We start from the raw sequence: 27,583 nt of genomic DNA, 5'->3' as shown, positions 1-27,583 counted from the left end.
TTTCCTTTCTATTCCCGACCTCTCCGCTGTCAGAAACCTGAGGATGCACAGCAAGATTCAATACTCCCGCCTCATTCGGGTTTCCTCAGATCCAAACTGGACACGACAACTCGACAAAGAGGAAGTCGATGCTGGAGGGAAGAATTTAAAGCGAAGACCATCCATAGACTCTAACGCCTTGTTCCACGCGCTGCAAAGTGCACGTGAACGAGTGGCGAAAAAGGAATTGGAAGGAGTTTTGAACAAAGAAAAGGAAATGAAGAATCCAAGTGCTATCAATCACCCAAGTACTTCGTGAGATCACAACACATAACCATGGTATCAACCTTAAGTTGAATTTGTACTACTGTATCATAGTATCATATTTTTTTTCCGTAACTGATTAAAACTGTTTCGCGACATGTTTCGTGACAAGTTGCCTCGAATCAGCTTGCAAGACATGATCAAACTGAATCGTTCAGAAACAAGAGACTCCTCCTTAGTAGATTTTGACTAACTTGATTTCGCTGCAGTGAAGAATAGCAAGGTACAACTAATAATGACGGAACTTTCACAAGAGCACATTTTTCCAGGTTCAAGTGCAATCAATCGGAACTTGGAAGTTTGCCCTTCTCAGCTAACCCAGCATCCAACGCAACTAAGTTGGATGTACCTTTCAGGTCACCTTGCAAATGCTCCTCGTAGATTGACGTTGCAGAAATAACAGAATTGATCACGGGAGCCGCTGTGCAGCGCCGTTTCCACCGAAGGCTGCTCGGAAGCTGTGGGCTTCCGGCTTACTACTATTCAAGTTTGGCCGGCAGAATTTTCTTACTTTCAATAATGGCACCGTATCGGCCGTGTTGTTTATTTGACAGACTCCTGGCATAACTTACTAAAAGTTCAGAGTACCAGGACTCCCGGGATCATCATGATGGCCGCAGTAGCCTGAGTCCGATCCGATCACCGTCACGCCGGTGCCGGCCCACGGTGGCAGCCATCCGATCCGATAGATGATCGATCATCCGAGCGACAGGCTAGTCACTGGCGTGCCTCCCGTACTACTCCCGGGTCCCGGTCCGGTCGGACCGCGCCTACCGTACCGACGGTGTCCCGGTCCGGTCGGACCGCGCCGACTCTGGCGAGCGGTCCGGCTGCTCACCGTGACGCCGGTGGCACTGCGCCGCGGGCCACTGGGCCAAGCCGCTGAGCCTCGACCATTAGGGCAGGTCCGCAGTGCAGCAGATTGCAATCACCGCTCTCCCCGGGAGGATCAACCGGAAGTTTACGATGCAGCGGGGCCCGGCCCGGCCGCCGGGGGCGCCGGGGGGCTCCCGGCGAGTCCCTTACTCGTAATATACGCCGGGTAGTCCGACTGGCACACTGCGCCAGGCCGCCGCCCCGCAGACGGTGAAAGCCTTGAAGTGCTAGGTGGCCTTGACAGCTTTTAGTCAAATCCAGCCCCGTGTTCACCTCAGGGCCAATGCCATGATGTCGGGGTGCGAATGACATTCTGGGATCCTCCCAGTAGCAGCAGCAGCCGAAGACGACAAGAGGGCACAGGATAGCATGCGCAAGAGGCAGATGCAGTGCTGATAGTCGGAACTCTTTCCTGGTAGACGAGCATGCTGCATGCTGCGGTGTCCGTTGCGAAAGAGAGGAGGAAGAAGGAGTGGGTGGAGGAAAAGTGCAAATTTGCACATGCGAAGAGAGAGCACTGGAAGAAAAATGTTGTCTGGCAGATGCTGCAGAGCAAGTGGAAAGATGCAGAGACTTCGTGGAGCCTGCAGGTTCAGTGGCGGTGTCAATGTTGCTTTTCCTGACATCCTTGTCAGGACCAAACCAGGCATGTAGCAGAGCACAAATCGAAACAGCTCTTCCTGTTGGCCGAGTCATCAGCATTTGTTGCAGCATTCCAGATGATTGTCCTGTACGAGCAGTCGATGCCCGGCCCATCGGATCAGTGGTTCCACCCGGCGTTTCTTGCGATTTGGGGAGCTTTGAGTGAGACGTGCTGTTCAGGCGTCACGGTCTCACTCTTCCTTCAGGCACCTCCGTCGCTTGCATGTGCATGATCATCATGTTCGTCTCCACGAGCCTGGCAATCTTCATCCTCCAGAAGGTGAGATGCTCAAGGGATGTATCGTGACGACGGCTGACTGCTAGAAGAGCTCGAATGATGCAATGGCCAACGTCTGCAAGTTCACCGCTGGATTTCCTACCAGTTACAGGTGACCTGACGCTGCAGCATGATGCAGAGGAAGACTTGTCACATGCTCTACACCAGCGATGCGCAACTGGAGAATCTGACCGAAAACGAGCGAAAGATCGTGTTTCGACACAATTTCACCTCGAACTCCACCATCTTCGATGAACAAGCGAGGTTTTGTCGCTTTCAAACTTGTCGTCAACGTGAACATACAGCCAGGCCAGATGGAGTCTTGACTTCCAAAGCCCATTTGGAAAGCATCTGGAATATCCACTGTGATCAATTATTTCGACATGTTGTGGTCTAGTCTATTTGATGTACATCTTTTGGTTGTTACAGTAATCCGAAAACAGATTGCGTTCTCTTGGAACATCCCTCTCTTTTTCTGCAGTCTTGCTATGATGGCAGTCACCAAGTTTTACCAATGGCCAAAGACACAAGTGGTGAGGACACCTGAAGGCTGTTTTGAGCGAGGACGCAACTTTGAAATTTGTAATGGCAGATTTGTGGAGCGTTTTGTATATTTGCAATTATTTGCTGGAGAATCTGTCATGTTGCATTGGTTCCTCCACTGATATATCGTTCACGATGTGAAGAGTGAAATACGCAAAGATGTAAGATATGTATAGAGTGTTGCAAGGACTGCAGGATACAATTCCGATAGAAGAATTTTTTTGCATTCTGATTATCTATTAATAAATGAACTTACCCGAGCCGCAATCTATCCCATCCACCCTAACAATCGATCCAGTGTTGTCACACCATATCCTTCATCATCACCATCACTTCATTGCATATCATCATCATCATTACCTTCTGGGCGACCGGTCGGACTTCGGAGTCACTCTTCACCTGTTGGGTCCTTAGCTCTACAGTGTAACGGGCCTGCGTGCATGAAGTGAGGGGGAACGGCGCCATACTCGAGCCAAGTCAAACAAAGAAGTCAACCTGCTCCAGCGCATCGTAGTCGACGAGGTCTAGCAGCCAATTCAAGCCATGGTCTCCTGCTCAACTTGTCACCGAGTGCGGGTGGAGGAGTGGTTAGTGTGTACCTCGCTCTGGAGCAGGCTGAGAAGTTCTGCAACGACAAGTTGATCAGAGAAACAAACAGAGCCCTTGTTGGGACACCCACATTGAGCCGATGAGGACGCAAGCCCTTGCCTTGCTCAACCCAGCACTCTCCGCCATGTAAGGATCTCCCTGCAACCATCGTCAGGATCTCATCAGATTCTGGATGAAAAATGGACCTCGTACAGGGCTTCTTCAGTCGCTGACATTGCAAGGCAGCTTGAGATAACTCCCATGTTGAGCTCGGGAAATCTGCGTCATCGTCATCGTCGTCATCATCATTGGTCGAAAGCAAAGACAAGAAAGGCTGACACTTTACCTTGCAATTGCCTCGATCAATGCTGGATCAAAAGGAGGAGATGTCGCGCATTTGAGATCTTAAAGGGAGGAGGAAAATTCAGATGGTCAACGTCGACTGTCAGCGAGGTCGTACCTGGATCTGTCAAAAAAGTTGTCCAGAATCCTTGTGCGCCAGCGGGATGGGACAGGAGTGCTTGCAACATCTGAGAAGAACAAGCAAGCAGGGAAGAATACACACGACAGAACATAAATGAGTTCAACACATGAGTAGGAGGAAGAAAAAGCTCTTGCCTTTGCCGCATTCCTTGGCAACCTTTGGCTCTGGCTATTACAGAATTCCATGTACCCAACAAAGAAGCTTGAAAGATCCGCAGCCTCCATCACACTGCATTCTTCTGCTTGCTCTTTCGTAATCCCCTCACTGATTTCTGTCCACGAAGATTCGCTTGCTGTCTCCGCAAACCCATCGCCAAGTGCGATTGCGCGCAACGATAGCAGGGAAGGGAGAGGACGCGGCGTGAGCCTCCTGCTGCTGAGACGACTCGCAGAGCTACAGAAAGATGGCTTGTGACGCGACAAGATACAGCTTTGCAGCATGAATGCCGACGGGTTGTATGGAGAAGAGAGGTCTAGCAATGCAGCCAAGACGAGGAAACTCAAACAAGTCCCGTGCCTCATGCTGGGCAAAGTGAAGAGCTAGGAGGGTATGAAGTGGAGCTGCGATATCCTTCGGTCAGGAAGATGTGTAGATCAGGATGAGAGGGAGGAGTGAAGGGGGAGGGAGGGAGGAAGGGAGGAGGAGGGGCGAGGGGGGGCGAGGGGGGAGGAGAAGCAGGAGTGGTGGGGCTGTCTGGATTGGGAGGAGGGGGCATTAAGTGGGGGTAGGGGGTACTGATAGAGAGGTGAACAAAAAGGATATTTTGCATTTCGGGGACATACCAGGGGTGTTACAACTAAATCAGACGGGTTTTTGAGAGAGGGGGTAGGTGGTGGTGTAAATCAGGTGGGTAGCTATCCTGTGTTGCCAATGGGGTGGTCTCAGGGTGGGGTGGAGGACACGGAAGGGGGCGAAACAGAGTTGAATGCGATGGAACCGGGAAGAGGAGAGGGTATCGAGGGAGGAGGAGGAAGCGGAGGAGAGGCGGAATGAAGGAGTAGATGGAGAACAAAGAAGAGGAACGTAGGCAAGGGGTGATACACAAGTTGTGCAAATCAAGGTTGAATGCAAGGGAGGAAAATTTGATTTGGAAAGTTGTGAAGTTCTGGAGCCAGGTTTTGGTATCTTTGGGTTTTGCGACCTCTGCCTGTCGACCTTTGATGGAAGAAGATAGCAGTTGGATACGGATGGTAGAGGCTGATGATACAAGCTTATCGGGTAAACTACGATGTGATTCTAGATCCCTCCCTTAGACTCATGGATAAGGATTTGACACGGTCAACGATCAGAGGTTTCCTGAGGATCTCCTCATGTCGCGGGGAGTTCTGCCGAAGAGAGAGAGCTCGAGTGCCAGGGCTGCGAGCTGAGGGGAACAAGATCTCTTCAACCTGGGCAGTGGGATTGCAAGGTCAAGACCCGATTTGAGATTTTGTCGACAGTGGAGTCGATAAGTGCTGGCGTAAAGCGACCCTAACACACGTAAAACACTTGACGGCGTGTAGACCTTGAGTGGAGTGCTGGGAGGAAGGACAGGAAGGGCAGTGGGGGAGAGGTGGGGGCACGGTGGACGAGGAGAGGGAGGTAGAGGGGAGAACGGAGGAGAGATGATGCATGATTCATGTAAATGTACAGGATGTAGAAGTTGCAGAAGAGACTAGGGAGTCTTGGGGGGGAACTCGAACGGAGGTTGAGGATACCTGAGTCATGAGTCAGCGAGGGGGGCAAGAGACAGGAGGAGGATGCTCTGAGCTGCATGGCAGGAGCAGCAGAATGGCGGGCAGGGACTGAGCAGAGATACGAGGAGCAGGGGCAGGGACCTGTCATTGTATGTCTTGATTGGCCGTCCCTTAACGTCGAAGTCGTGATAGAACTGTAGCAACGATCAGGCGAGGGAATGAGCGGACAACTCTCGTCTACCCTTGCTCGGTATGTAGCCTCGTAGAATATCGGGCTGGGGGTTTCCTGCAAAGGCTGTTGCCAGGCAGTCAGAGGGGACGAAACCAACGGTTGGCTGGCGCTTACCGTGCAGGTGCTGTATTTGGAGGTGGAAGAAAGAATGCAGACTCGCTTGCCGTCAAGCTTTTGAAACTCGTTGCCAGCGAAGATGTCCGGGTTCAGTGCCTGTGGTATGTGAGGAGCCGAGTCACAATGACATGTGAAGTCACCAGGAAGTTTTCAATCATCATGCCAAAGCGAAGGGAAACGGAGTTGATGGTGTCGCCTGAGTTCATGCGGTAGGACTGTCCGAGCTTCAGAGAAGTATTTCTGTCGATCTCGATGTAAACTCTGTCGTTGGGTGCATTGAAAACTTCGTCGGTCCTGCGGAAGACTTAGAAAATTCCTTTGGGTCACTATCATCTCGTCGTACTTGACATCCACACTCTTAGTCTTGAACATTTGATGGTTGGAACTCCAAAGATCAATCCAGTTCGCTCCATAGAAAGCCGAAACTGAGTCAAGGGTATCCACAGCCGTGAGACACTTGGAGCACTTGGGGACGATAACAAAGAAACATCGCTCGTTTGCCAGGTCAAGAGATCTCGATGCGAGAGGAACGACAGCATGATAAGCAGTCACACACAGTTTGTAGGCAAACCCTTCCCATCCCTTGCTGACGTTCCACTCGACCGTGCCACTGACATTGCCATTTTGGAAGTCCGTGAGACAAGAGAAGATCATGTGAGACGGCTCAGCAAGGTTGTCGGGGATCTTCAGAGTCTGGGAAGCGACAATATCTGCCTTAGTTTGCTGAGACAACAAGTCAACGCTACGTTCACGATACGTTCCGACTTACTTTGACAGCAGGAGTTTGCAGCGGAAGGTCGAGAACTGTGTCAGAGGGACCAGGATAGTAGATTCCATCAGCATCGAAGTAGTCGCCCTGCTCATAATCATTACTTTAAGGATGAACTCCTTGAACATTCAAACCTCCAATGAGTTGGTATACTCCCGAGAAGGCATGACGTCTGTAGTCCGCAGGATCTGAAAATCGAGTGAGCATACCAACAAGTTTTCGTTGTGAGACCTCATTCACAGTCGGAATTCCACTAGAAGATATGAAGTCGAAATTCACTTTTGGACGCAAAGGCGTATATTTGAGTGTCAAGCGCAATGGACCCATACCTAGGGAACTTTCACAAGAATGAAGCGATTGCTATGCCACACCTTTTTCAGCATGGAAGTCCAGCTTGAATTTTCCGCATTCGAGACCTTCCTCAAGGATGGCGTTGGAAGCCACAACTGATTCAGACCACTCAGGAGTTCCTAAGGATAAATCAGTAAGTTGACAGATAAAAGTCAGACGAAAAGCATTACTCAGAAGTCTGAAGATTGTCAGATTTTTGTGCAAGAGTTTAACAGTAGATCCATAATCGCTGTTGTCCGGTAGGATGATTGTTTGATTCGTTCTAATGTTGAAAATGAACTCTGACCATATGTTATATCCTTCCGAGGGCTCAAATCTGCAAAACAAATCAACTTTCTAAATGTTTCAATGACGCATCTACTTTGGGGCTTGGCAAGTTAACTTGGTCGTGTCTATCGCAGTCGCAACACTTTCAAAGTAATATGCTCCACTACCTTGAACCGCAATTCCGTTGTAAGACTGCCGAAAAGTGCAAAGATATGGGGCTTCTTCGAAGGATGAAGTGCGGAATCCGTCACCTTGAGAATCGCGATAAGTTGGAGATTCATCCATCATCACGAAACCCACCGTGAACAGTAATGACTTGTTGACTGATGTATCCTGCAAAATATCGATCCAAGGAATGCCATGATTCAACAATGCCCCAATCGAATGCCGACCACTGAAATGATGAAGCACCCGTACGCCCTTGTGGAACTGGGAGGGCAACAGAGTATGTGGCAGTCGACAGATAGCTGGGAAGTGACTGGTAGACATATCAGCGGATCAGACAACAAACGTGGTGTCTACTCACTCTGAACAAGGTGACAAAGTGATCACCAGCATCATGATTCCAATTGATCATGGAGGTGGCATAAGTGTTGTTTGTGACATTGAGAACAAAAGAATAGATCCATTGCTGCGTTGTTGGGGGTGAGGCCATAGCAGAAAACTGGACTTTGGGTACAAATACAATGTGATATGATACGCTGATGAAACCGAGTCAAATAGAGCAGAGAGAAGGATACCTTGTTCAATTCACCTTGTGTCAAAACCAGCTCCGACAACGGTTATAAGACTACTCGGTGAAATGAGCACATGAGGGGAGATCGAAACGATGGATTCTGAGAGCGCACGTCAGTCATCAGCCCCAAATTTCAAGCACTGATTGACCGCTGAAGTAGATCTCGACGGGGTCTCCAATAGCTAAAATTTCTGTAGAAGAAGCAAAACTAGCTCCTTTCCATATAGAAAGATAAGTCAGATCCGCCTTGTAGGAATTACCCCACTCAGGCATCTTGCAAATCAGCTCAGAGCTCGAGATGTATAGCGCTTCGGTATGCAAGTAGTTGGAACTAGACGTACTTAGGTACTTGCAGAAGAACATCGTGTTCTGGTCCAACGACAAATCATCGGCAGAACTATAGACTGTGAAGTTGGACTGAACTGCACCTATCGATGTGCTGGGTCTGATATAAGGTGAGAGGCCATTCCGGGTTCTGCTTACATCTCTGTCCCATGAATCTGCTTTCACCGTGCAGGCAAGGAGGAGGAGAAAGATGAGCAAGAGCAACTTGTCTTGGAGCATCCTGGGGTTAAGGCCAAGTTGTTCACCTTCCACGATGCATCTGCAAGATCTAAGATTCGTAGACTTATAAATTCATTCCAGGAGTCGTACGGCAACGCCGACCTGCCATGGCCTTTTGTTAGCAAAGTACACTACAGCCAGCCTACAAGCCCTAAAAGGATCAATACCCATGCCTTACTGAGTTGGATCCTCCGTATACAACCGGCAATCTGAAAATCTACCGTACATATACCAAACTTGTAATGCTATTCCTTGTTCCATCTTACGACTTGTCCTACCTCCCTGTCTTCTTTCTAGCATTCTGTCTTGTTTACTTCTTTCCTCGCCCGCCTTTTCCGCATCTTCCGCATAGCTGCTTGCACCCAAGAGTCAAGCCCCGTCACCACCCACCCTCGGGCCCTGCATCACAGGTCAAACATGTTCTCTCTAGTACCCCTAATTTTTTCTTTGCTTACGCAGGATAAGACTTGGTAGGGTCATGTACGGTACCCTACAGCCTTAGCCACCGCGTATCAGCGGATGTTGGACGACCATTTGCGGTTGCACAAAGTGTAACGGTCAGCCTCAACTTGTTCCAACGGAGGCGGGCCGGGTGTGTGGGAGTGAAGCCGTTGAGAGCAGCGCACAGAGACAAGCAAGGCAACGAGACGAGGGAAGTGGGACAAGAGAGGACAGGACAGGACAGGACAGGACAGGACAGGACAGGAGAGAGGGCAGAGCAGAGCATAGTAGGGAGCATAGGGGGAAGCCGGGGAAGGAGGGCAGGAAGCAAGTCTCCAGAACACAGGGAAGGTTCAATCCATGGGATTCATGGAACGCTACGTCGGAGTGGATATTCCTGCAAAGATTGGAGGCCGTGTGAAGCTTTCGGAGAGGTACAAGGCTCTTTTCAGCAAGACACCTGGAGGCAAGAATTTGCACATCGGCAGGATTTTCTACGAGCCCCAGACAGACTGTTCAGGTAAAGCTCGGAGGTTGAGTGAAGGTGGCTGAGTGATCTTTGGTAGGTGAAGGAGAGGGATCCATCGTTGAGATCTGGGATGATGGAGCATGGATTCGGGTGAAGTGGGACGTGACAGGGGAGACTGGATGCTATTGGATCGCAAGCATGTGGACCTGCCTTCCTCATGACACAGGGGGTCACAACGAAGGCCGCCATGGCTGCTCGCCGCTCGTGAGTCTCGATGCTGAGTGATAGGGTGACATGTATTGTATCAAGTGAGTGAGAGCATCTTGTGTGTGCTGATCACTGCCACGCTCGACGCGATGCATGCTTCCACGCTCTCGTCCTGCAAGGGGGTCAGACACTTGGAACACTAGCGGAACGTCATCACCGTTGTGATCCTTATAAAGCATAAGAAATTTCCGTGCCTCTGCGAATTCTTGTAGCACGGGCACATGTAGAAAGGTTCTGCGCGGTCTGCCTGCAACGAGTGTGGTGAAACTTGGATCACTGGAAGGTTTTGACAAGGTTGAAGCTGAGAAAATGTATCAAGACGGTCGAGATCAAGAAAGACAGACCTTCTGTCGACCGAGACTGAACTTACCCCGCCTCTTCGACCACTCACCGCCGCGCACTTTCAACCCTAGCACCCTCCTTTAGTCCAAGGGTTTGCAAGGGAGGCAAGTAACCGTGAATGAAGTGTCCTGCCTGCGAAGGCTCGTTCAAGTCTTCGACCTCCAGGTCGGTGACAGAGAGATCCAGATGGCTGCGGCTGTGTTGTGCTTCATCTCGCTTGTTGGTCCCGTAGCCCATCGCCTGCTGAAGGTTCAAAGGTACAGTGAGGGTCACGAGCAGCGCTGACTCACGTCGAGGATGCCCTCGGGGTGCAAGAAGCCAGGGAGCCATAGAGAGAAGGGAGGAGCTCCCGAAGCACAGGATTTCGCTTGCTTGAGACCCAGCGAGAGCCTCTCTAACCAATCCGACAAGCTTTCTTCTGGCCATGACATCTCCTGCCAGCTCTGCGGTACTTTCCTTCTTGAGATGCTGCAAGGAAAGTTACTGAGGGAGTAGTTGAAGTAGGCGTTGAATACCTGATAGAGTCTTGCTTCCAGTGCGCACTCTCCGATGTTCCATCAGAATCCTGCAGCAGACACAAGCAGGCAACTTGCTCCCGCAGCCATGAGACGAGCTTGCAGAATCTGGCGTATTCATAGTTGAAGTTCAGCGCCAGTAAGTCTGAAGCCCCGTCACTCTGACGACGTTCTACTTCATGCAGCTTTTCTGCATCACTCCCAGCTGACAAGAGGTTTATCTTCTCCAAAACATCCAGACATGATGATAAGCGATGATCGTGCTCACGTTTCTTTAAAGCCAAGCTCAGCTTGTAATCGAGCTCCTCGTGAGAGAAGAGCTGCAGCCTTTGAGCAGGAATCATTGAGTTCAGGGACATGAAACGGAGCTCTTGATCCTGTGAGATCGAATTGAAGAACTCTCGCAAAGACATGAAATCCATATCGTTGAGTTGAAAGTTGCTGCCCAAGTCACTCACCAGCTCTTGCAAGAAGGCAGAGGAAACAAAATGATTTATGTAGACCGAGAGGGTCGAAGTATCGGCCGACTCCATGATTCGACCAGCCAGAACGTCCTGAATCGAATGCTTGAGATTCTTGAGAATCATGTTGCTCCTGTTCTCGTGAAGGCTCGAGCCAAAAAGCGACTTTGTCACTTCAGCTATGATATGAAAATCTGAGTCTTCGGTAGAGTATGTAAAGGACCAAGTCAACCCTGCGCAGAGCTGACGAGTGACCAAGGAAGCGTGTAACATGGTGATTGCCAGAAAGATGGATTTGTATGGAAACTGCGGAGTGTCTTCATACGAAGTCACATGTGCGGCATCAGGAGACTGGAAAGTTCGACCAAGATTCATCCGAAAACTTGAAGGTCTTTCATGTAAGAGGCAGATCATCTCATTGAGAAAACCTTTCCTCCTGTCGATCTGTTCATTCATCGTCAACCACAGTCGGAAATCATTCTTCAAGTGTTGCTTGCGGTCGTAGACAGTCAGCACAATTGACTCTGCCAGGTCCAAGTCAAGCTCCACGTTTTCGAGCACCATCCAAGAACCCACTGAGATCCCTGAAGATAAAATCCTCGAGGCAACCGGTTCTCCATGGACCACAGATGCAAGCATACACTCTATTTGGTGGTCGTGCGCAGAGTTTGTGATTTCCTGAACCGGGTCGAAGGACTGAGCGCCAATGAGGAGGATGGGTGTATGTTTCTCGACAAGTGTTGAGATGAAGTGAAGGTCGTCGTCTTGAGTCTTTGTGTTATGATTTCCCAATGTCTCTTCGACGATCCTAGAACATGCTTGCACGATTCTGTCAGGGCGCAATATCTTGAGGGTGATGAATCGAACAAAGATTGCTGCCTTCTTGTAGCGAAAGTTGAGATCGCTCGGGAAATGCTTCTCGGGCTCATCCAGGTTGTACCAAGACTGCCATTCCTCTGAGTGCTCCATGATATGCTCCAACACGCTCTCGAAGTAGGGGTTGGCCTTGACGAATTCCACCAGTTGATTCCAGTGAATCACGTTGACCCAAGGCAACCGCAACCCTGTTGACGATTTCCTTGTCGGGGGCTTCACGGGTACTTGGATGGTTGTTTCCGGCGGAATGGTTCCTTCTGAAATCAGAATCTGCAGCGAAAGCAGGACACCGAAGAGAGCTCGATCCCGTATCAAGAGCGAGTTACATAGCAGCGCGTACAGATTATATGTGAACTCTTCAGGCGATTTCACAACGCTGTCGTTCCGGACAATTAATTTCAGCACCATCTGCAAACAGAAACAATAGCCAGGGTTGATCTTATTCATCTGAAACAAAGCTGCAAGAAACATCGCACATCTCTGTGAGTTCAACCTCAAGTTCTCAGAAGAATTCTTCATCATCATCGAAATGTTTGTCAAATCCTGTTGAGCAGATTCGAGAACCTTTGCGGAATGATTTCTTTTCGTCACGAGGCTTGTCAGGTGTGAATCTTCCATCAAGGTCGGTTCCTCTTGGCTAAACATACTCATCAAGGTCTCGAAATTAGTATCGATCTGCAACTCCAGGTCCAGCACAGATTTGAGGGCTTGCTTCTGCTGAGCACACAGCTCATGTCGCAGGTGGATCAGCAAGACGTCGAAGGTCACGTGCTCGTAGAGGTCCTGGCTCAGCGTGAAGTTGATCGGGCTGATGCTATTAGGAGGAAGAGGCATAGCTGAATTCCAAGAAGACGAAACCAAGTAGAGAGAGCTTGCAGGCAGCTCGGTCCCTTCCTGCCTCAGGTCGTAGAACAGGCCGAGCATAGCTGGACTTGGATCATCTTGCCAGAGTACGTTGATCACTGCCCTCTCCTTGCCCTCTCCGCCTTTGGCCGTCCTACAAACTCCTTCTGTCAAGCTCTTGGACATGTTCACCACAGGGGAGTCAAGCGAAGACATCAGCCACCGTAGCCCCTCGCCGTCTGGGTCTATGATGAAGGGAATTCCGATAGAATTTTCAATAAGTACAGCATTCTGAACAAAGAAATCCTGGAGCAACAGTCCGCTCATCTTCCATTCATTGATCTTCTGTTTGGTTACCATGCTCTCAACAGATCGCTGAACCAGAGCGACATCATACTCTTCGTTCAACAGACTGAAGAGATGCTGCAGCATCTTTGTGCGGTGTGGTCCATCAAATCCTCCACAATACACGAGGAGAAGGCTCTGGATCAGAGTATGTTTGATGAGGCTTGTTTCATTCTCTTGATTTTCATCAAGGTATGATTTCCAAACACGATAATCATTCTCGACTGAATTGTGAAAGTCTCTAGACTTCAACAACTTTGAGTTTAGAATCGCATTCTTCTCTTCTAAATCATTCTTTTCCTGATTCATCTGTGTAAAATTTGCTTCCTTTGAAAGAATATTCGTTTCCATGCGAGCTATTTCTTCGAATGTGTTGTTGTAAGTCTTTCCTAAAACAAGTAACAACGATTTAAATTCCTTCTCCTTCAACAACAGAGCTTTTGTTCTCAATTTCTCTAGAGTGTAATCTGCCAGTCCATGCATGAATTTCAGTGATATCAACAACAACTCTTTCACGAAATTATCTGGACATGACTCCAACATCTCTGCTTCCTTTTCCAAAAGAGCAAGCAAGAATTCGTGGTCCTCTTCGTTAAAACCATCGGGATTCATTCGCTTCAAGGATTCGATCGACTCTCTCATCCACATCAAGTCAATACCCTGAGTCTTGAGTTTCAAGTGAGAAAGTGTTGCTAACAGATCGCACAGATATTGGAGGTGAGGAGAACGCCGATGTTCTAAATCGTTGAGGGTATCAATCTGTTCTGTCTTGACTTGATTCAACAGGTTGATTGCGTCATAAAATCGTTGATCAGCAGAGGCTCGCATGCTTTTGATCTCCGTTGCAACTTTGGTTTTTTTCGCATCATTTTGGGCGATGTCCTCTTGTATCAATTCCATCTGGTTGTTGTAAAAATCAGAAATGGACAAGAAACAGTATGATCTCATCGACCCGGCTTACCTTTCTTTTTTGACGCTCAAGCGCAGATTTGTCGCTTGTAACTTCCTTGAAAGTTTCCGAAATTTTGGATCTTAAATTTTTGAGTGAAGCTTCGTCTTGTCGGCTCCTGTTCTCCGTCTCCTCCAGATTTCTTTGATATAGCTCTATCCTTGCGATCGCATTCCTAACACGACGAAATTTTATTTCAAGCATTTGAACCTTTTCGCGATACAGAGCTGCAAACTTGGAAAGAAATGTCTTGAAATTCCGAATATCAAAATGGAAGTGACATCCTGAAATAGCTTGGAACTCATTCGAGATCTGAATTGCATGAGAATGAACATTCAGCATTACCCTCGCATATTTATGCACACTCCCCAAGTTTGCGAAGCAGTTGGAAAGAGAATTCGACCCAATTTCAAAATGCACTTCAGCAGAAATATTTTCAAACCTCATAAACTGCATGGCCAGCATTTGTGGAAACATTTGAACTAGTTGCTTGATTCTTAAAATGCTTGCATCCATGAAAAAGATCATTTTTGTCTGCTTTCCGCGCAGCGCTATCGATTCATGGTCCTAATTCCACATTGTAAGTGAAGCAAAAACAACTACCAACATCAATTTACCTGCAGTTCATGAATTGTGTGCAAAGTCACACCATTTTCAACACGATTGAGATGCAATATGTCACTCTCCGACACCAATTGATTCAGATTGTGCCATTCAAGGTCACCAATGTTAACCGCATTTCTCACAATGAAGCAACGCTGCTTGGAAGCGCTCGCATCTGATCTCATAGCAGAATCATGGAGAGTTCTTTCTTGAATACTGCTACTTGGCCTTTTCAATACGCTATCAATCTTTTCCAGGTGGAATTCCATCATGTAACATGCTAATCTGCATACAAATTCACGACCTGTAGCTTTATTTCCGACGAGAAAACAGATTGATCGATCGGAATGAGTCAAAAATCTGAGCACTTTTGCTAAATTCTCTATGCAAGCTTCAAACAACACATATCCTTCATACTCCTTCCTTCGTGAAACGAAAGTGTCTAAATGTTCCTTAGCACAATGGAAGAATTCTTCTGGCGTGAATTTTGTGTAAGTCGTATTTGTTGATTCTGATTTGTTGTGCAAAAATCCACCATCACTGTACAAACATCTCGAGTTCTGAATCTTCTGAGACATTTTTGCATCAACAGATTTGTACAATGTCTGTTGTAAGATGTTCCTCCCAGTCTGGTATGAAGCATCGTCAAACAACACATCCAAAAACTCCCTTTCACATTCATGCTTGAGCAGCCTTAGGAATGATTCTTTGGTTGAATTCTGTAAATCGACTTTCAATATGCCTGAACAGATTTTAGACAAAGTATGCAGGGAGTAAATTTCACTGCCATGTAATACATGGCTGTTCTTCAATTTTTCGTATACCTAGGCGAATTGGTCAAATCGATCCCATTGATGACAAACATTCTTCTACATCACCTGAATAGTCTGAGAAAACATCTTTATCACGAAATCTGTCAACTGCTTGACATTCTTAAGATGAGACATGTGGTGTTTCAGCAAAGAGCTGAAACAATGCTCCGCTTCCTTTTGATTATAAGACACGAACATCGCGTGCATGCGTCCTCGCAGTCGGGCAGGAATAGATCCGCGCTCACCATCTCGAACGTTGAAGGACCCTACGTAGCTTATATCAGTTAGTCTGTTGAATTTTCCATCCTTCACATTGTACATCCTATGTTAAATTCATGTTAGTACTTTCTAAGAGTGTAAAATCTTTTACATACCCATCTTCAGTAAACATTTGTCTGAGTAATTCCAACATCGGTTGCCCTTTTCCTAGTTCGCTCGTGGAGAGATTTAAATCTTCGATGCAGAGGACAAATTTACCACCACTCTTTGGTTGATATGTATTGCAAATTTTTCTCTTTAACTGACTCTGGAGAATTTCAGTTAAGTCGGTTGACCTTGACTCAGAAGATATGCATATGTTCTTGTAAGTCAAGTTTAGAGCTTTGCTGCGAGCATGGAGAATGTTCAAGAGAAAGGTCTTGGACGATCCTCTATCACCAATCAGAAACGAGGGAAGCCCATTCTTCAAGTTCATCTCCAACATGTGGGAAATTTGTACTTGACGCTGAGAAGGGAAATAGACCTGAATTGCCTGATCTTTCCCGACAATCTCCATGATGCCGGTATGAAATGTCTTCCAGTTGTTGTCCTCGTCGAGAAAGTAATTGGTCATGCTCCCGTTGCCTGGCGGCGTGGCCTCCGGAAAGGCGTCGAGGATGCATCGTTCTATCCGTGATAGAAGATCCGCCTCAATACACATGCCATACGTCCATAGGATGGCGAAGCCTAGTTTTCGTTCGAGGACAGAAATTTTTTCGTCCAGGGAAACCAGCAGCGATTTCATGTGCTGAAACAAGACCTTGACATAGTGGCTGTTCATGTAGTTGGGTGCCTTGGCTACTTGAAAGCAACTCGACAAACATTCCTGCAGACGATGCATCATGATTCCATCAGTGCCTGCAGTGAAAGATTGCAGAAAAAGGCTCTTGAAGATTGATTGCCACCCCAAACTAGAAGGATCCAAATACACGATCCCTATGCGCGAGACCGTTGAAGGTGACATGTTGCTCATGTCATCATTTTCAAACATCAATTTGCAATTTTGTTGCAACTCAACGATGTTATAAAATGATGTGAAGATTCCATGTGCGTCAAGAAGACGATGGAGATGTTCATTCCATTCATAATTCAATGGACCGTCGAGTATAATCCAGAAGATTGTGTTTTTGTCTTCTTGGGATGTTTTCAGGATTTTTTCGAACAACCCTGGTTGCCAACTCTTTTTGTCAAGGTCTGTAAAACCAAATAAATCGTCATTTGAGTTACTCCTACTGTACAATTTCCGTATTTGAATCGGCTTTTTACATTTCGTTTGAAATGCAAGTTTCATGCATTCAAACAAACTTGATTTCCCTGTCAGAGCTTGTCCAAAGACCCCAACACTGAAGTGAATATCGAGAAATTCTGACAAAAGCTTTAGCTTTGCATACCATGTTTGAGCGGATGTAGATTCGAATTCTAGTCCTTGATTTTGCACAATCTGACTGAATTCTGAATTCCAATCGGAGCTTTGATGGTTGCCCACCTTACCAGTCAAATTCAATTCCAGCAGCTTTGTAAATGCTACAGTCTCCCCATGGTCCATCTGTGTCGTGTACAAGTCAATAACCAGATTCAACAGAACTGATTCAGAATAATCTTTCGAGAATCGATTTTGGAGAAAAAAGTGATCGATGATTTGAAAGAAAGTTTGTGAATGAATGTAATCCGTTCGAATTTTCATTCCAATGACATCTCTTCCGATTTCTGTGATTTTAGCAAGATCATCGGCAAGCTGCTCTGGATGCAAGAGCCCTACGGATTGAAGCTTGATTCGAATAATTGCGCGAAAATCAGGTGCTTGAACACTGACGGTTCGAAAGAATCGCCGTGAGAGAGATTTTTCGAACGAGCAAGTCTGCAATTCACAGGGCATGGTGTGTGTCAAAAATATTGCCGTATTCTTCATCAATCTACAAGTCTGGCCATCCATCAACGTCAAAGTATTTCTTCTTTGTTTGAGCGTGTCCAAGATGTTGCAGATCATCTTTGAGGAAATCATTGATGCTAAGACTGTCATTGAATGAAAATTTTCGTAACAAAACCAACAGCCCATCGTGGCTACGCCTTTGAAGATTGTTTCAAGTCTATTTTCATCCAACCATCTTGGGCAATGATAAAAGACAGCAAAAACTCCAATGAGACGTGCAAATTCGGCAACTACCTCTGACTTTCCAGAACCGGAAAGACCACAAACAAGACTGCCGTTGAAAGCAGCGATCGACAACGCCATCAACAGGAAACATCTTTCTGTGGGGGGAGTGACGATGATTCTGTCTTTACAGCTGATCAATTCATTGCTGTAAGACATCTTGAAATGAAGCATTTCAATCACTGCTTCATCGGTGCTTTTCGAGTACGTAATTTTAGCCTGCTTCATCCAATCATAATCACTGGTAGATTCCACGTGGCCAAAGATTTGAGTCTGAATCATTTCTGTCTGAAGGATGATAGACATCAACAGCAGCTGGACCTTGTCTCTTTGCACGGGATTTAGCTTCCCTGATTTCACCTTCGAAACAAGCTGTTCTTGGTTTCGATCAAGAAACTTTCTCACGTTGCCCTGACTAATGGACTCTGGTGCAAAAATTCGAACTATGTATTCTTCTACTTTCTGTGTGACATTTAAATTCATTGCAAGCAGGCAGAGTTGTGATGGAAAGTTTTCAAGCAATTGGTCAAGGTCCTCAACAGCACTTAGTGATTGCAAAATAAGACTGTTTAGACTTGTCTGCATTCCCGACTCAACTTGAGCAAGAAATTTGGTCACATCGTTGGAAATGTCTATCGGTTGAGTGAATGTCACTGATTCGAAAGCACTCGAAGTCATGCCAGTGGCGATGTGAGGAGAGGATTCGCTCAGCACCACAAACCTTAGGCTGTTGAATAGAATGGATAGCTGACTCATCGCGACAGTTTGTGAGATGGACATACAGAGAATATCTACCAAACAATCCTCTGGGACGAAACAAAACCTCGGAAAATCAAGCCGTTTGATATCCAAGAAATTCGAAATTGATGCTTGGCAGATCTCAAGGTCCCTTCCGAGAGATTCTAATGACGAGTATAAATTTGTTGCCATCGTACAGAATTTTAGGATATATGGAGTCTCAAATGCATTAGAAGTCAGCTTCATGTATGCTTTGTCGATTTTGTCAAACCGTTTGGCTTCTTGTGGCAAATGCTTCTTTGCATCCAAAGAAGAGAAAATTGTTTCTAATCTGTGCCAAATGCCCTGAATTTGAATCAATTTTTCCAGAACCAGCTCAACATTGTTCAGCTTGTCGATCCAACCAACAATTGATTCCGCGAAGAAATCCTGATATTTGCTGGTTTGAATCTGATCTAATTGAGTTGTTGACTCTCCAACTTTTTGTAATATCATATTTGAAGTTTCGATCTTGATTAAAACTGGTCCACGTGACTTGAAACTCGAAAATTCTAGCTTGAGATCAGACCATTCAATTTCGATTTCGATTAGCTTCCTCTCGATGGATAGCTCATGAATGGCTCTTTCCCCAATCTCGTCAAGCAACTTCTTGTTCTTCACCAGCTCGCTCTGCATAATTCCATCCAGCGTAAGTGCTGACAGCGATGACTTGATGTCAAGTCCGGAGAGGCCGTTGATCACAACAATATGTCTTTCTCGCAAAGCGTGATTATTAAGCGCTTCCACGACAGGAATGAACTGGATAACAAATATGTTAGTACTTCTCCTGAAATAGCCATCAATACCTCTTGGATCTCTTGAAGCGATTTTTGTGTTTCACGATATGCTTCCCAATTAGCCAGCTTGCGAGGAATCTGTTTACATTTGTTCTGCAGTATATCAATTTCTTGAATAATCTCAGGAAGCCGATCTATCAATTCCTTCCATTTCATCCTCTTATAGGATTTTAAGGACTGTATCACATTGTCATGCAAGATATAGAGATTTTCAAGGAGTTCGAGCTCTTTTTTGGTTACTATGAGGTCTGCGTATCTAGTGACTGGCAACCCAAAGAGATGCTCTCCGTCAGCAATCTTCTTCCACTTTTCTATGAAAAATGTTGAATCAGAATTGAGGGATGGAAATTTCCACCAAGTTGAACTCACTTTCTTTTTCTCCACAGATTTGCTTGTACTTTTCAACTCTGTTGGAGGCTTCATGCGTACTTATGCCTGTGAAGCGCATAAGTGGAGACAGGTAAGAAATTGCAATTCAGTTACCAGATTCCATCGGACCGTGTTCGACAAAGTCAGCTCGGAAAATTCGGATCTCTTCGGCAAAGAATTTGATATCTTCAATGAGACGGTTTTGAAACACTAATTGCCTTTCGAAGAGATTGTCGGATACAGCTTGTATTTTCTTCTTAATCGCTTGCCACTGAAAGATTAAATTCTGCTGCCTTTGAACTTCTTGTTCATCAAGCTTGACGGAATAATTCAAAAGCGTTGTGTACTTCAATTGGATAGGAAAGATCCTGCTCTCAACATTTCCTTCCATATTTCGAGCCATCTTCAGAATCTGCTCACATCGAAGTCAATCAATTCTTCGGGACAGAAAGCAATTTACCTGAAAGATCTGTTGCACAGATTCCAAATTTTTGATTTCCATATCCACGCCTTCATCTATCATCCTAAATTCTTCTTGAATCTTGTTGAGTTCATTTAGCGCCCTTTTATGAAGGTTCATACTGTACATTTCTTCCCATTGAGAAATTTCATACTTCAAGGATTTTTTAAGGGGTCCGGTTTCTAATGAAAGACAACCGATATTGTGCACTGGAGGAATTTCATTCACTTTCTTACCGATCTCCTGATATTTCTGAATTTCTCTTTCAAACTCTTCCGTACCGGGAATACTGTTCTCAAACTCACCATAGACGACATGCTTATCCGTTTTCCAAAAGAAATCATATCTCATGAAAGTCTGCAAATAGTCGTGAACCTGTTTTTTTATGCCTTCGATTGCTCCTGTCAAAATCAAGCATACAGAAACTATTTGATAGTCTTTTGCTATTAGAGGATGGAATGACTCACGGTGAATGTCATTCATTTCAATCGATGCAGACCATTGAAAAATCAACTTCGAAGTCCTCAATATGTTTAATGCACATCTGTTCACTGCATTTTGGATTTCATCCAGACTAGGATTCATTGTCACGGTTGAATTGGCTAACTCAATGTCAACATCAAAGAAAGGGCGCTCCATGTACAGAAAACCACCATGAGATTTAGAAGCAAGCCGACGTTTCAAAGCGAAAAAGGACTGTTTTGTACATCGCAGAACCGATACGTAAACAAGATTCGCATAATGGTTCCATAATGAATCAACTACGTTCTCTTCTATTCTTTCATCGGTCTGCAATGGAAATGCAAGAACTATGTTGATAAGGTCGCGGAGGGATTGCTCTATTTCATTGTTTTTGGATTGTATCATTATCGTTCTTAATTTGATTGTTTTTTCTTGCAACATGATGAATTGCTCGAGTGTAAAAGATTCATTTGTAGGCAGATCTACCAGGAGTGATCTGCTGATGATTTTAAGATTCCTTTCGATTCTGTTTTCCACAATATCATTTATACCTCTGACAAGGTCTTCAAATCTATTCAGGGAAACATGTATTCTTTCAAGAAAGCTTTCAATATTCATCGAATGCCAGGTGAGCAGCACCATGCCAGGTTGTAATGTTGATTCTAAATCTGCGATGTGTACCTTCAGCAATGGACGCACAATCGGGACCACCATCTTGGTAACCCTCTCATATTCGTACAAAACAAAGGATAGTTGATGATAATAAGATTTGAATTTCTCTTCTTGCACCATTACTGTCTTTGCAGTATCTGGAATATCAATTCCACATCTTTGCAGGACCTTGGTCTCCCGTATGAGCTGAATGATCTCCCTATCAAAGTTGACGAAGTAACGACCAGTGATTGGATGTCGAATAATTAATGTAGCCTGTAATCCGGATTTAGCAGCTTCAATCGAACGGATCCAGGCATCTTGCCACAGTGTTTCATACTCCACTAGGACTCTGGCGACCTTGTTGTATTGCTTTATGATCCGTTTGGCCTCCTTTGACTCTCTCATCAAGATTTCATGGTCCCTGAATTTTTTCATGGGCTCCTCAATTTTTGCCAACAACTGTTTTGCCCATATGATGTTTGCAGACACCGGAGGCAAATTCCATACAGTTGGTGGTGAAACTTTTTGCTTTTCATAGATTTTCTGAATCCTTTCCAGATCCAAAATGTAGTTGTAGAATATTACTGTATACTTGCTATCCAACACAGATTTGAAAGAATCCCTATGAAGCATGAATTAGATTCGATCGCATAAAATTACTCAACATACCTGACTAGAATATCCTCAAATTCTTTCAGCAAGGACAACGCTTGTTCAGTACTGTTTATGTTCTCGAAGCTTGCATTAATAAAGGTCTGCACTTGTTCCTCTAATTCATTTATTTGTGAGGTGTACTCCAGGTAATCACGATCAAATGCTGTTTTGCTGTAGTCAAGAAGATCATAGGGTTTACGTTTAAATTCAGACATTATATCAAAAAATGTTTTGACGAGAAATTCCATCCCTTCGATGTTGTGAGAGGCTAGGGATTTGAATTGATTGAATGTAACAAACATATCTAACACTTTCTGAACCCGTTTTACGAATGAATCCAGCTTACCAAATATCTGAGATTCATTCAGCTCGAACTGTTTCCCTTTTGGTTGAGACATCAACTTTTCTTTCATGCTTTGGTATGCATTTACATATTCTTCTTGCAGCTTGATCGTAAGAGCCAATCGTGCAATCAGATTTGTGCTTTCTTGATCCCAAAGCCTCACATTCCCAAACGAATTTGGAGGTCTACGAATGTGTTCTCTGCAATTCAGAATTAATTGATTGCTAATTTTCGATAAAAGAATGCTGATTCTATCCCTCGTCCCGTAGTATCGAGCGATTGTAAAAATGACTTTTACACTATTGAAAATTGCAGGCAAAGCCTCGATAATTTCGACAGGTTCGCCTGAATACAGAGGCTGTGACACTTTCTCTAGTGTAGAGAGGTATTTCACGTTGTCTCTGGCCTCATTTAGAGCATCTGTGATCATTTTGTCGATTACTTTCCATTTTTTCCATGTCTTGTTGTGCCTGCTCTGACCGACAACTCCAAGTACACACTTGCATTCTCTCGACTTGAGCTGCTCCGCGATGCTGTTGAACTTTGTCATTCTACTCCTCCAAAAATCGAATTCGCTTTCAGGGCCTGAATTATCGTTGGCTGAATCATAGACAGATTCACTCTCAGCCATAAAATTCTCACACTGCTCACACCAACTCTCCATGATTCCCTCATAGACGGATAAAATGTCAGGGTCTGACGCAGCTCTGAGGTAGCTTTGCTGTTTGTTTTCGATGATAAATCGTTCTTCAGGCCTTCGAAGCTCTATTCCACCCTGATCATAGATTACTTCACCTACTCACATCAGCACAATAGTGACATACCTGGAGACTTCGTACAGCATCATGTACTATGTTCGCAAACCTCCGCACGTCAGTGCTGAAGTTCTTCATATGTTCGCTATCTGCTTGACCCCAAGTGTGTAAGCTTTCGTCTGATTGTCGCGGTAGCATAACTTGTTGCAAATAGTCGTTGTAGCTCTCAAGAACATTCGGCGACATCTCACCGTATCCGATCTCGTTGTCAGGATCTCGAATTTCCGTGGTGTGCTCACCCTCAAAGTTATACAACATACGAAAAAAGTAAACTCCTTTAACTTCCAGTTTTTGATTTCTATCATCCTCTATCAATATCAATTCATTTTGCCGTTCTAATTCATCGCTTTCTTGTCCAAATATGAACATGGGATCTGGCTTTTTGACTGTAAAAAGCAAAACCCTGGAGCTGCCAGAATCAAGGAATTGATTCACTCTCTGAAACATTTCAGGACTGAGGAAGAAATTCTCCAGGTTGCGAAGTTCCACCTCTGGACCGAAGGCAGTCTTTAATCGGCTGATAATCCATCTATGCCTGGAGTCCAAATAATTTTCAACCTGATCATCGTAGTTGTCTTTCCATGAACTCATCCGCCTCACGAATGCATCCATCTTCAGGGAGCGCAACGATGCTGGTCTTGCTGACTCTGAGTGCCCGCACTCTCAGCGATGCAGAGGATATCTCACCTGCCCCCGCGCTCTTCCTCAGCTCACCTCCCCTGGCCTTGCAGTTCCTTCGGGCCTACCATGTCGATGAGCCCCATGAAATCAGAGAAAGACAGCCCGCCTCAGGCCCGATCCGATTCAAACAGAAAGACAGCCTGCACTTGTCATACTGATGAGGTCAGTAAATAGTAACTGAGTTACTGATGACAGTCGCGGGTTATATCCAGTCGGGGCATGCCAGTGCTGCACTGACGGGCTCTATCGGTCATTTTACTTCAAAGTTGCGAGTGGTACGGTAGACCGGGCCCGGTCGCCGGTGTCCATACCTTCCGCGAAAGTACTCACATTTTTACCCAACTCAGTGGCATCTGGGTGGGAGACGGGTGAATTGACCAAGACAGAAGGGTAGTGAGATGCCCTGGGGTAGTCCATGGCCATTGGAGGGGAGAGCCGAGATATGGTGGACTATGCTGGTGAAAGAGAAGGGATGAGGTGTGTGTGTGTATGAGAGAGGTCTATTCATCTAGGAGGCAACAGTGCACCAAGGTAGACGCGTTGATGCAGATTAGGTCGCCATGACATCTTAATTCATCTCGGGGTAAGGATCGATGCGTTGTTCGACTTTGCTGAACTCAAAAGTTGTATAGGGAAAAGGGATGTCCAAGGGCTGGATAATAGCACTTCTTTGCCTTGCTTTGCCGGCTCAAACAGCATCACAAGATTACTGGGATTATTATCAGACTGTACATGCGAACGCTGGTGGTTCCGGAAATATTTATGGTAATGTTCATTTGCTGTGTTTGAGCTGACATTCATCGTCCAGTCCCTGTTCTGCGCAGCTCATTGGGAGATACCAGTTTGAGCATACAAGGCTCCTTTTCAAATTGCTCCAATCAACTTATCAGGTGTTTTCATGGAGTTTGCGTTGCTAAGCTGATGATATCCTTCAGCTGTTATCAATGTTGCTTTTCAAGAAATAACCTTCAAATGTGTACCTCGGCAATATTTTCGAACGAGACAAAATTGTATTGCCCAGTAGCCCAATGGGGTTTGACCTACGAGGCAACGAAAGTAGAACTCAAGATTTACAAAGATATGAAGGCTCTCAAGCTTGAGAATGGTCCGTTCATCCATTTCTACATATACATGATGGGTATCACGCTTCGCACATACATTCAGATACTAATTTTGTTTCTTACTAGAGGACATCTCGGAGATCATTCCCAATCCTTTGAGTGGGTTTGATCAATTGATGACTATTCGCGGTGCTGGATTTGTGAAAAGCAAGCAGTACAGGTGATGTACATGAAAAAGGATTGTGATAAGAGGGCTGATCTTGTTCTACCTTCTTCATGGCAATTTCATTCTTAATCTGTCCAGCTGTTTTCTGTTTCGGGAAGGAGGATGGAAACCTTTGAGTCTTCAGGGTTATTCTAGCCTGAATTTGTCGAACGGAATACCAATGCAGGTCAAAACAGCTTCGCATTCATGTGGTGAAATCTGTTTAAATGAATTTCTATAGGTAGTCAACGTTTCCACGGGACTCTGCCCGATCTCTACGAACGAGTCTGCCTTTTCAGCGAATGTTTCCATTGCATACCAGAACTACATCTTTGACTCTCTTCGGCCAGTAAATCGAGGAAAGGTCTGTCGTCTCACGAAAGCTCCTTGTGGTTGCGTTTCTGAAACATTGAATCAGCCACAACCAATCATAACACATTACGTCAATTTTCTCACGAGATTTCTCGCTGGAGCCTTTTTTTACAGAAGCGTTCCCGTTTCCTTCTACGGTAACTCGCTTCTGATGGTGAGGCAGTCCGAATGAATGATTGAATACCAGATACCTGGAGCGATATTTCGAAGCAATCAGCGTCCGCTGCCGGCGGGGGGAGAATTGAAGTTTATGGGCGGAATTTCATGAATACAAGGTAAGATTACAGAGTAATGTTTTCCAAACATTGACAAGTATGCTCAAGCTATAAGGCAAGGTTCAGTATCACTGTTAGGCCAGCACGACTATGCACAGAAGCTGTCAGCACCTTTCCAGTGGATATACAAAATTACTTGGAAGGGCCTTGTGAATTCAAAACTCCTTTTCTATTGACATGTAAGATTTGTTTGTTTGCAAAGGATGTGATCAAGCAGACCTTTCAGGTTTCCCTCCTCCTTGGAATCCTCCGAATTATACGAATATCGGTCAAACGATATTTTCTTTGAACAGGAATGGAGAACAGGTTGTATCTACATACATAGGACAGCTGGTTTTCTACTTTCTAAGTGAGTAATTCTGTACTGGTATTTGGTCTGAATCATCTACCATCAGAACCAGCCCAGTGGAATATGTCAAATACCACATTTCAAAATTCAATTTTTGTTGAAACACTTGATTGCGGGAAGCTCAATCTAAACTTTTCTGCATATGGAGGTAATCTACATGTGACTTCTCATACAATTTCTCAAAGTGTTTTCTTCAGGGCTCTCTTTTCTCCGTGCACATATGGAGTATACCGTCCTCACTCCAAATCTTGATTCAGATTTTCTTGTGTTGAATACCAATTATACACCAACTGAAAATGAGGTCTCTTTTGAATCTTCTTGCAAAATCGTTTACATTTTCATCCGTAGATTATGACATCTACAACTGCTTTACCTCCTGTGTACTTCTACAATACGTCTTGGGTATGACAATCTGCACCCTTCTTCAAACGGAGTGACATCTGCAAGGTTGACGGTTATGATACCAATCAATTTTGCATTGGTCCAGAGACTGTACGATTAAATTTACATTCAGTAAGCATTCCTCGAAAGGTCTTGCATTTTTGCGCTCGATGCTTCTACCCTAACGCTATCACAGTCCTGGTGGTTCTTGAACCAGCCACAAAGAGTCCTGCCCATTGCTGACTATCTGTTGCAACCATCGGACTTCGAACTGATTACTTCTTCATTCGGGGATGAAATACACGGATCGATTTCATGGACTTTAATTCATGGGTATGAAGGCTCCGCTTACAAGATTTGCATTATTCTGCAACACGCGATGTTCAAATTTGACATTGAGTATTCTACACGAAATTGCTTTTACGTTGTAGTGCCCAAATGTCTCAAATGTGTGTTGAAAAATGAGACACTTTCATCGATATCCAACGTCTATGGAGGCACCTGGCTTGATTTATACAGTGTGAACCATCGCTATTTCACAGAAGCAAATCGAAGGTAAAGCAGACCCTGTTACATCTTGACTGACCATGAATAGCGTGGACGGGCCCTTGGTCGACAACAATGATATTTTCTACCTTGTCATTCCAACGCTGGAGAAGATTCGACTTGGCATGGTGTATCATATGAAAGCGTCAGACCATTTATTGAATGTTGCCAAGCAATTTGGCGTGTCGTTTTATAACCTCTTGGTAATGCTTTGTTATTTCCTGTGTAAGCTGATGAAGTTGTAAAACCAGGAACTCAATCCCGATCTCCTCCGCAGCGACCAGTACGAAAATCTGGAGGGGAAAAGGATATGCATATTGCCATCAACTTCTAAGTTCGACAAGTGCATGGTAATGGGAGTAATTTTAACTCGAATCTCTGAAACAGCGCAGGCTCCGCAGGCAACTCCCAACCCCTATTTCTACGAGGCGGATTTCCCCACTCCTCCTTACTTCTACTATGGCAATCAAGGGCGTGGCGTTCCTATCAAGCAGTACAACCCACTCTACCCCGAAGCACCGATCCCCGTGCCACCGCCATGAAGCAGAAGGCGCTGAAACCACCTTTTGACACTGTTGTAGGATAGCGACTACTATTATTGCTCTTTGACATGTTATTCTTTCT

General features: G+C 45.4%; 5 protein-coding genes across 5 annotated transcripts; 2 read left to right on the top strand and 3 right to left on the bottom strand.

Annotated features, from left to right (window-relative positions):
• Positions 1–1,448: 1,448 nt before the first annotated feature.
• Positions 1,449–4,023, bottom strand: GUITHDRAFT_131476 (hypothetical protein; the record flags this gene model as incomplete). Its single annotated transcript, XM_005842149.1, has 12 exons — positions 1,449–1,859; positions 2,017–2,174; positions 2,216–2,461; positions 2,642–2,759; positions 3,002–3,073; positions 3,137–3,192; positions 3,241–3,266; positions 3,321–3,388; positions 3,436–3,508; positions 3,576–3,597; positions 3,690–3,759; positions 3,979–4,023. The coding sequence occupies 12 exons, from the start codon at positions 4,021–4,023 to the stop codon at positions 1,449–1,451; spliced, it is 1,365 nt and encodes a 454-aa protein (XP_005842206.1).
• Positions 4,024–5,315: 1,292 nt separating this feature from the next.
• GUITHDRAFT_160406 (hypothetical protein) lies at positions 5,316–8,425 on the bottom strand (the record flags this gene model as incomplete). The annotated part of the gene is made up of 17 exons (XM_005842148.1): positions 5,316–5,410; positions 5,531–5,583; positions 5,631–5,675; positions 5,736–5,834; positions 5,879–6,032; positions 6,082–6,461; positions 6,508–6,594; positions 6,642–6,695; positions 6,787–6,836; positions 6,879–6,977; positions 7,145–7,174; positions 7,293–7,317; positions 7,426–7,458; positions 7,652–7,826; positions 7,880–7,961; positions 8,011–8,230; positions 8,345–8,425. The coding sequence occupies 17 exons, from the start codon at positions 8,423–8,425 to the stop codon at positions 5,368–5,370; spliced, it is 1,710 nt and encodes a 569-aa protein (XP_005842205.1). The 3' UTR covers positions 5,316–5,367.
• An 801-nt stretch (positions 8,426–9,226) lies between these two features.
• Positions 9,227–9,620, top strand: GUITHDRAFT_99004 (hypothetical protein; the record flags this gene model as incomplete). The annotated part of the gene is made up of 2 exons (XM_005842147.1): positions 9,227–9,386; positions 9,433–9,620. 2 exons carry the CDS (start codon positions 9,227–9,229, stop codon positions 9,618–9,620), a joined length of 348 nt encoding a protein of 115 aa, XP_005842204.1.
• Positions 9,621–17,356: 7,736 nt separating this feature from the next.
• GUITHDRAFT_44901 (hypothetical protein) lies at positions 17,357–22,947 on the bottom strand (the record flags this gene model as incomplete). Its single annotated transcript, XM_005842146.1, has 6 exons — positions 17,357–19,294; positions 19,342–19,629; positions 19,688–19,767; positions 19,816–20,113; positions 20,162–21,899; positions 21,947–22,947. Coding segments are annotated over 6 exons (5,343 nt in total), but the record flags the coding sequence as incomplete, so codon positions are not given.
• Positions 22,948–27,000: 4,053 nt separating this feature from the next.
• On the top strand, positions 27,001–27,501 carry GUITHDRAFT_99001 (hypothetical protein; the record flags this gene model as incomplete). Its single annotated transcript, XM_005842145.1, has 3 exons — positions 27,001–27,162; positions 27,211–27,309; positions 27,352–27,501. The coding sequence occupies 3 exons, from the start codon at positions 27,001–27,003 to the stop codon at positions 27,499–27,501; spliced, it is 411 nt and encodes a 136-aa protein (XP_005842202.1).
• Between the last annotated feature and the right edge of the window lie 82 nt (positions 27,502–27,583).

The sequence above is a fragment of the Guillardia theta genome, assembly GCF_000315625.1.
Source record: "Guillardia theta CCMP2712 unplaced genomic scaffold GUITHscaffold_1, whole genome shotgun sequence".
NCBI lineage: Eukaryota > Cryptophyceae > Pyrenomonadales > Geminigeraceae > Guillardia > Guillardia theta.
Note: the sequence above shows the minus strand (reverse complement) of the source record. Positions and strands in the feature narration are given on the sequence as shown.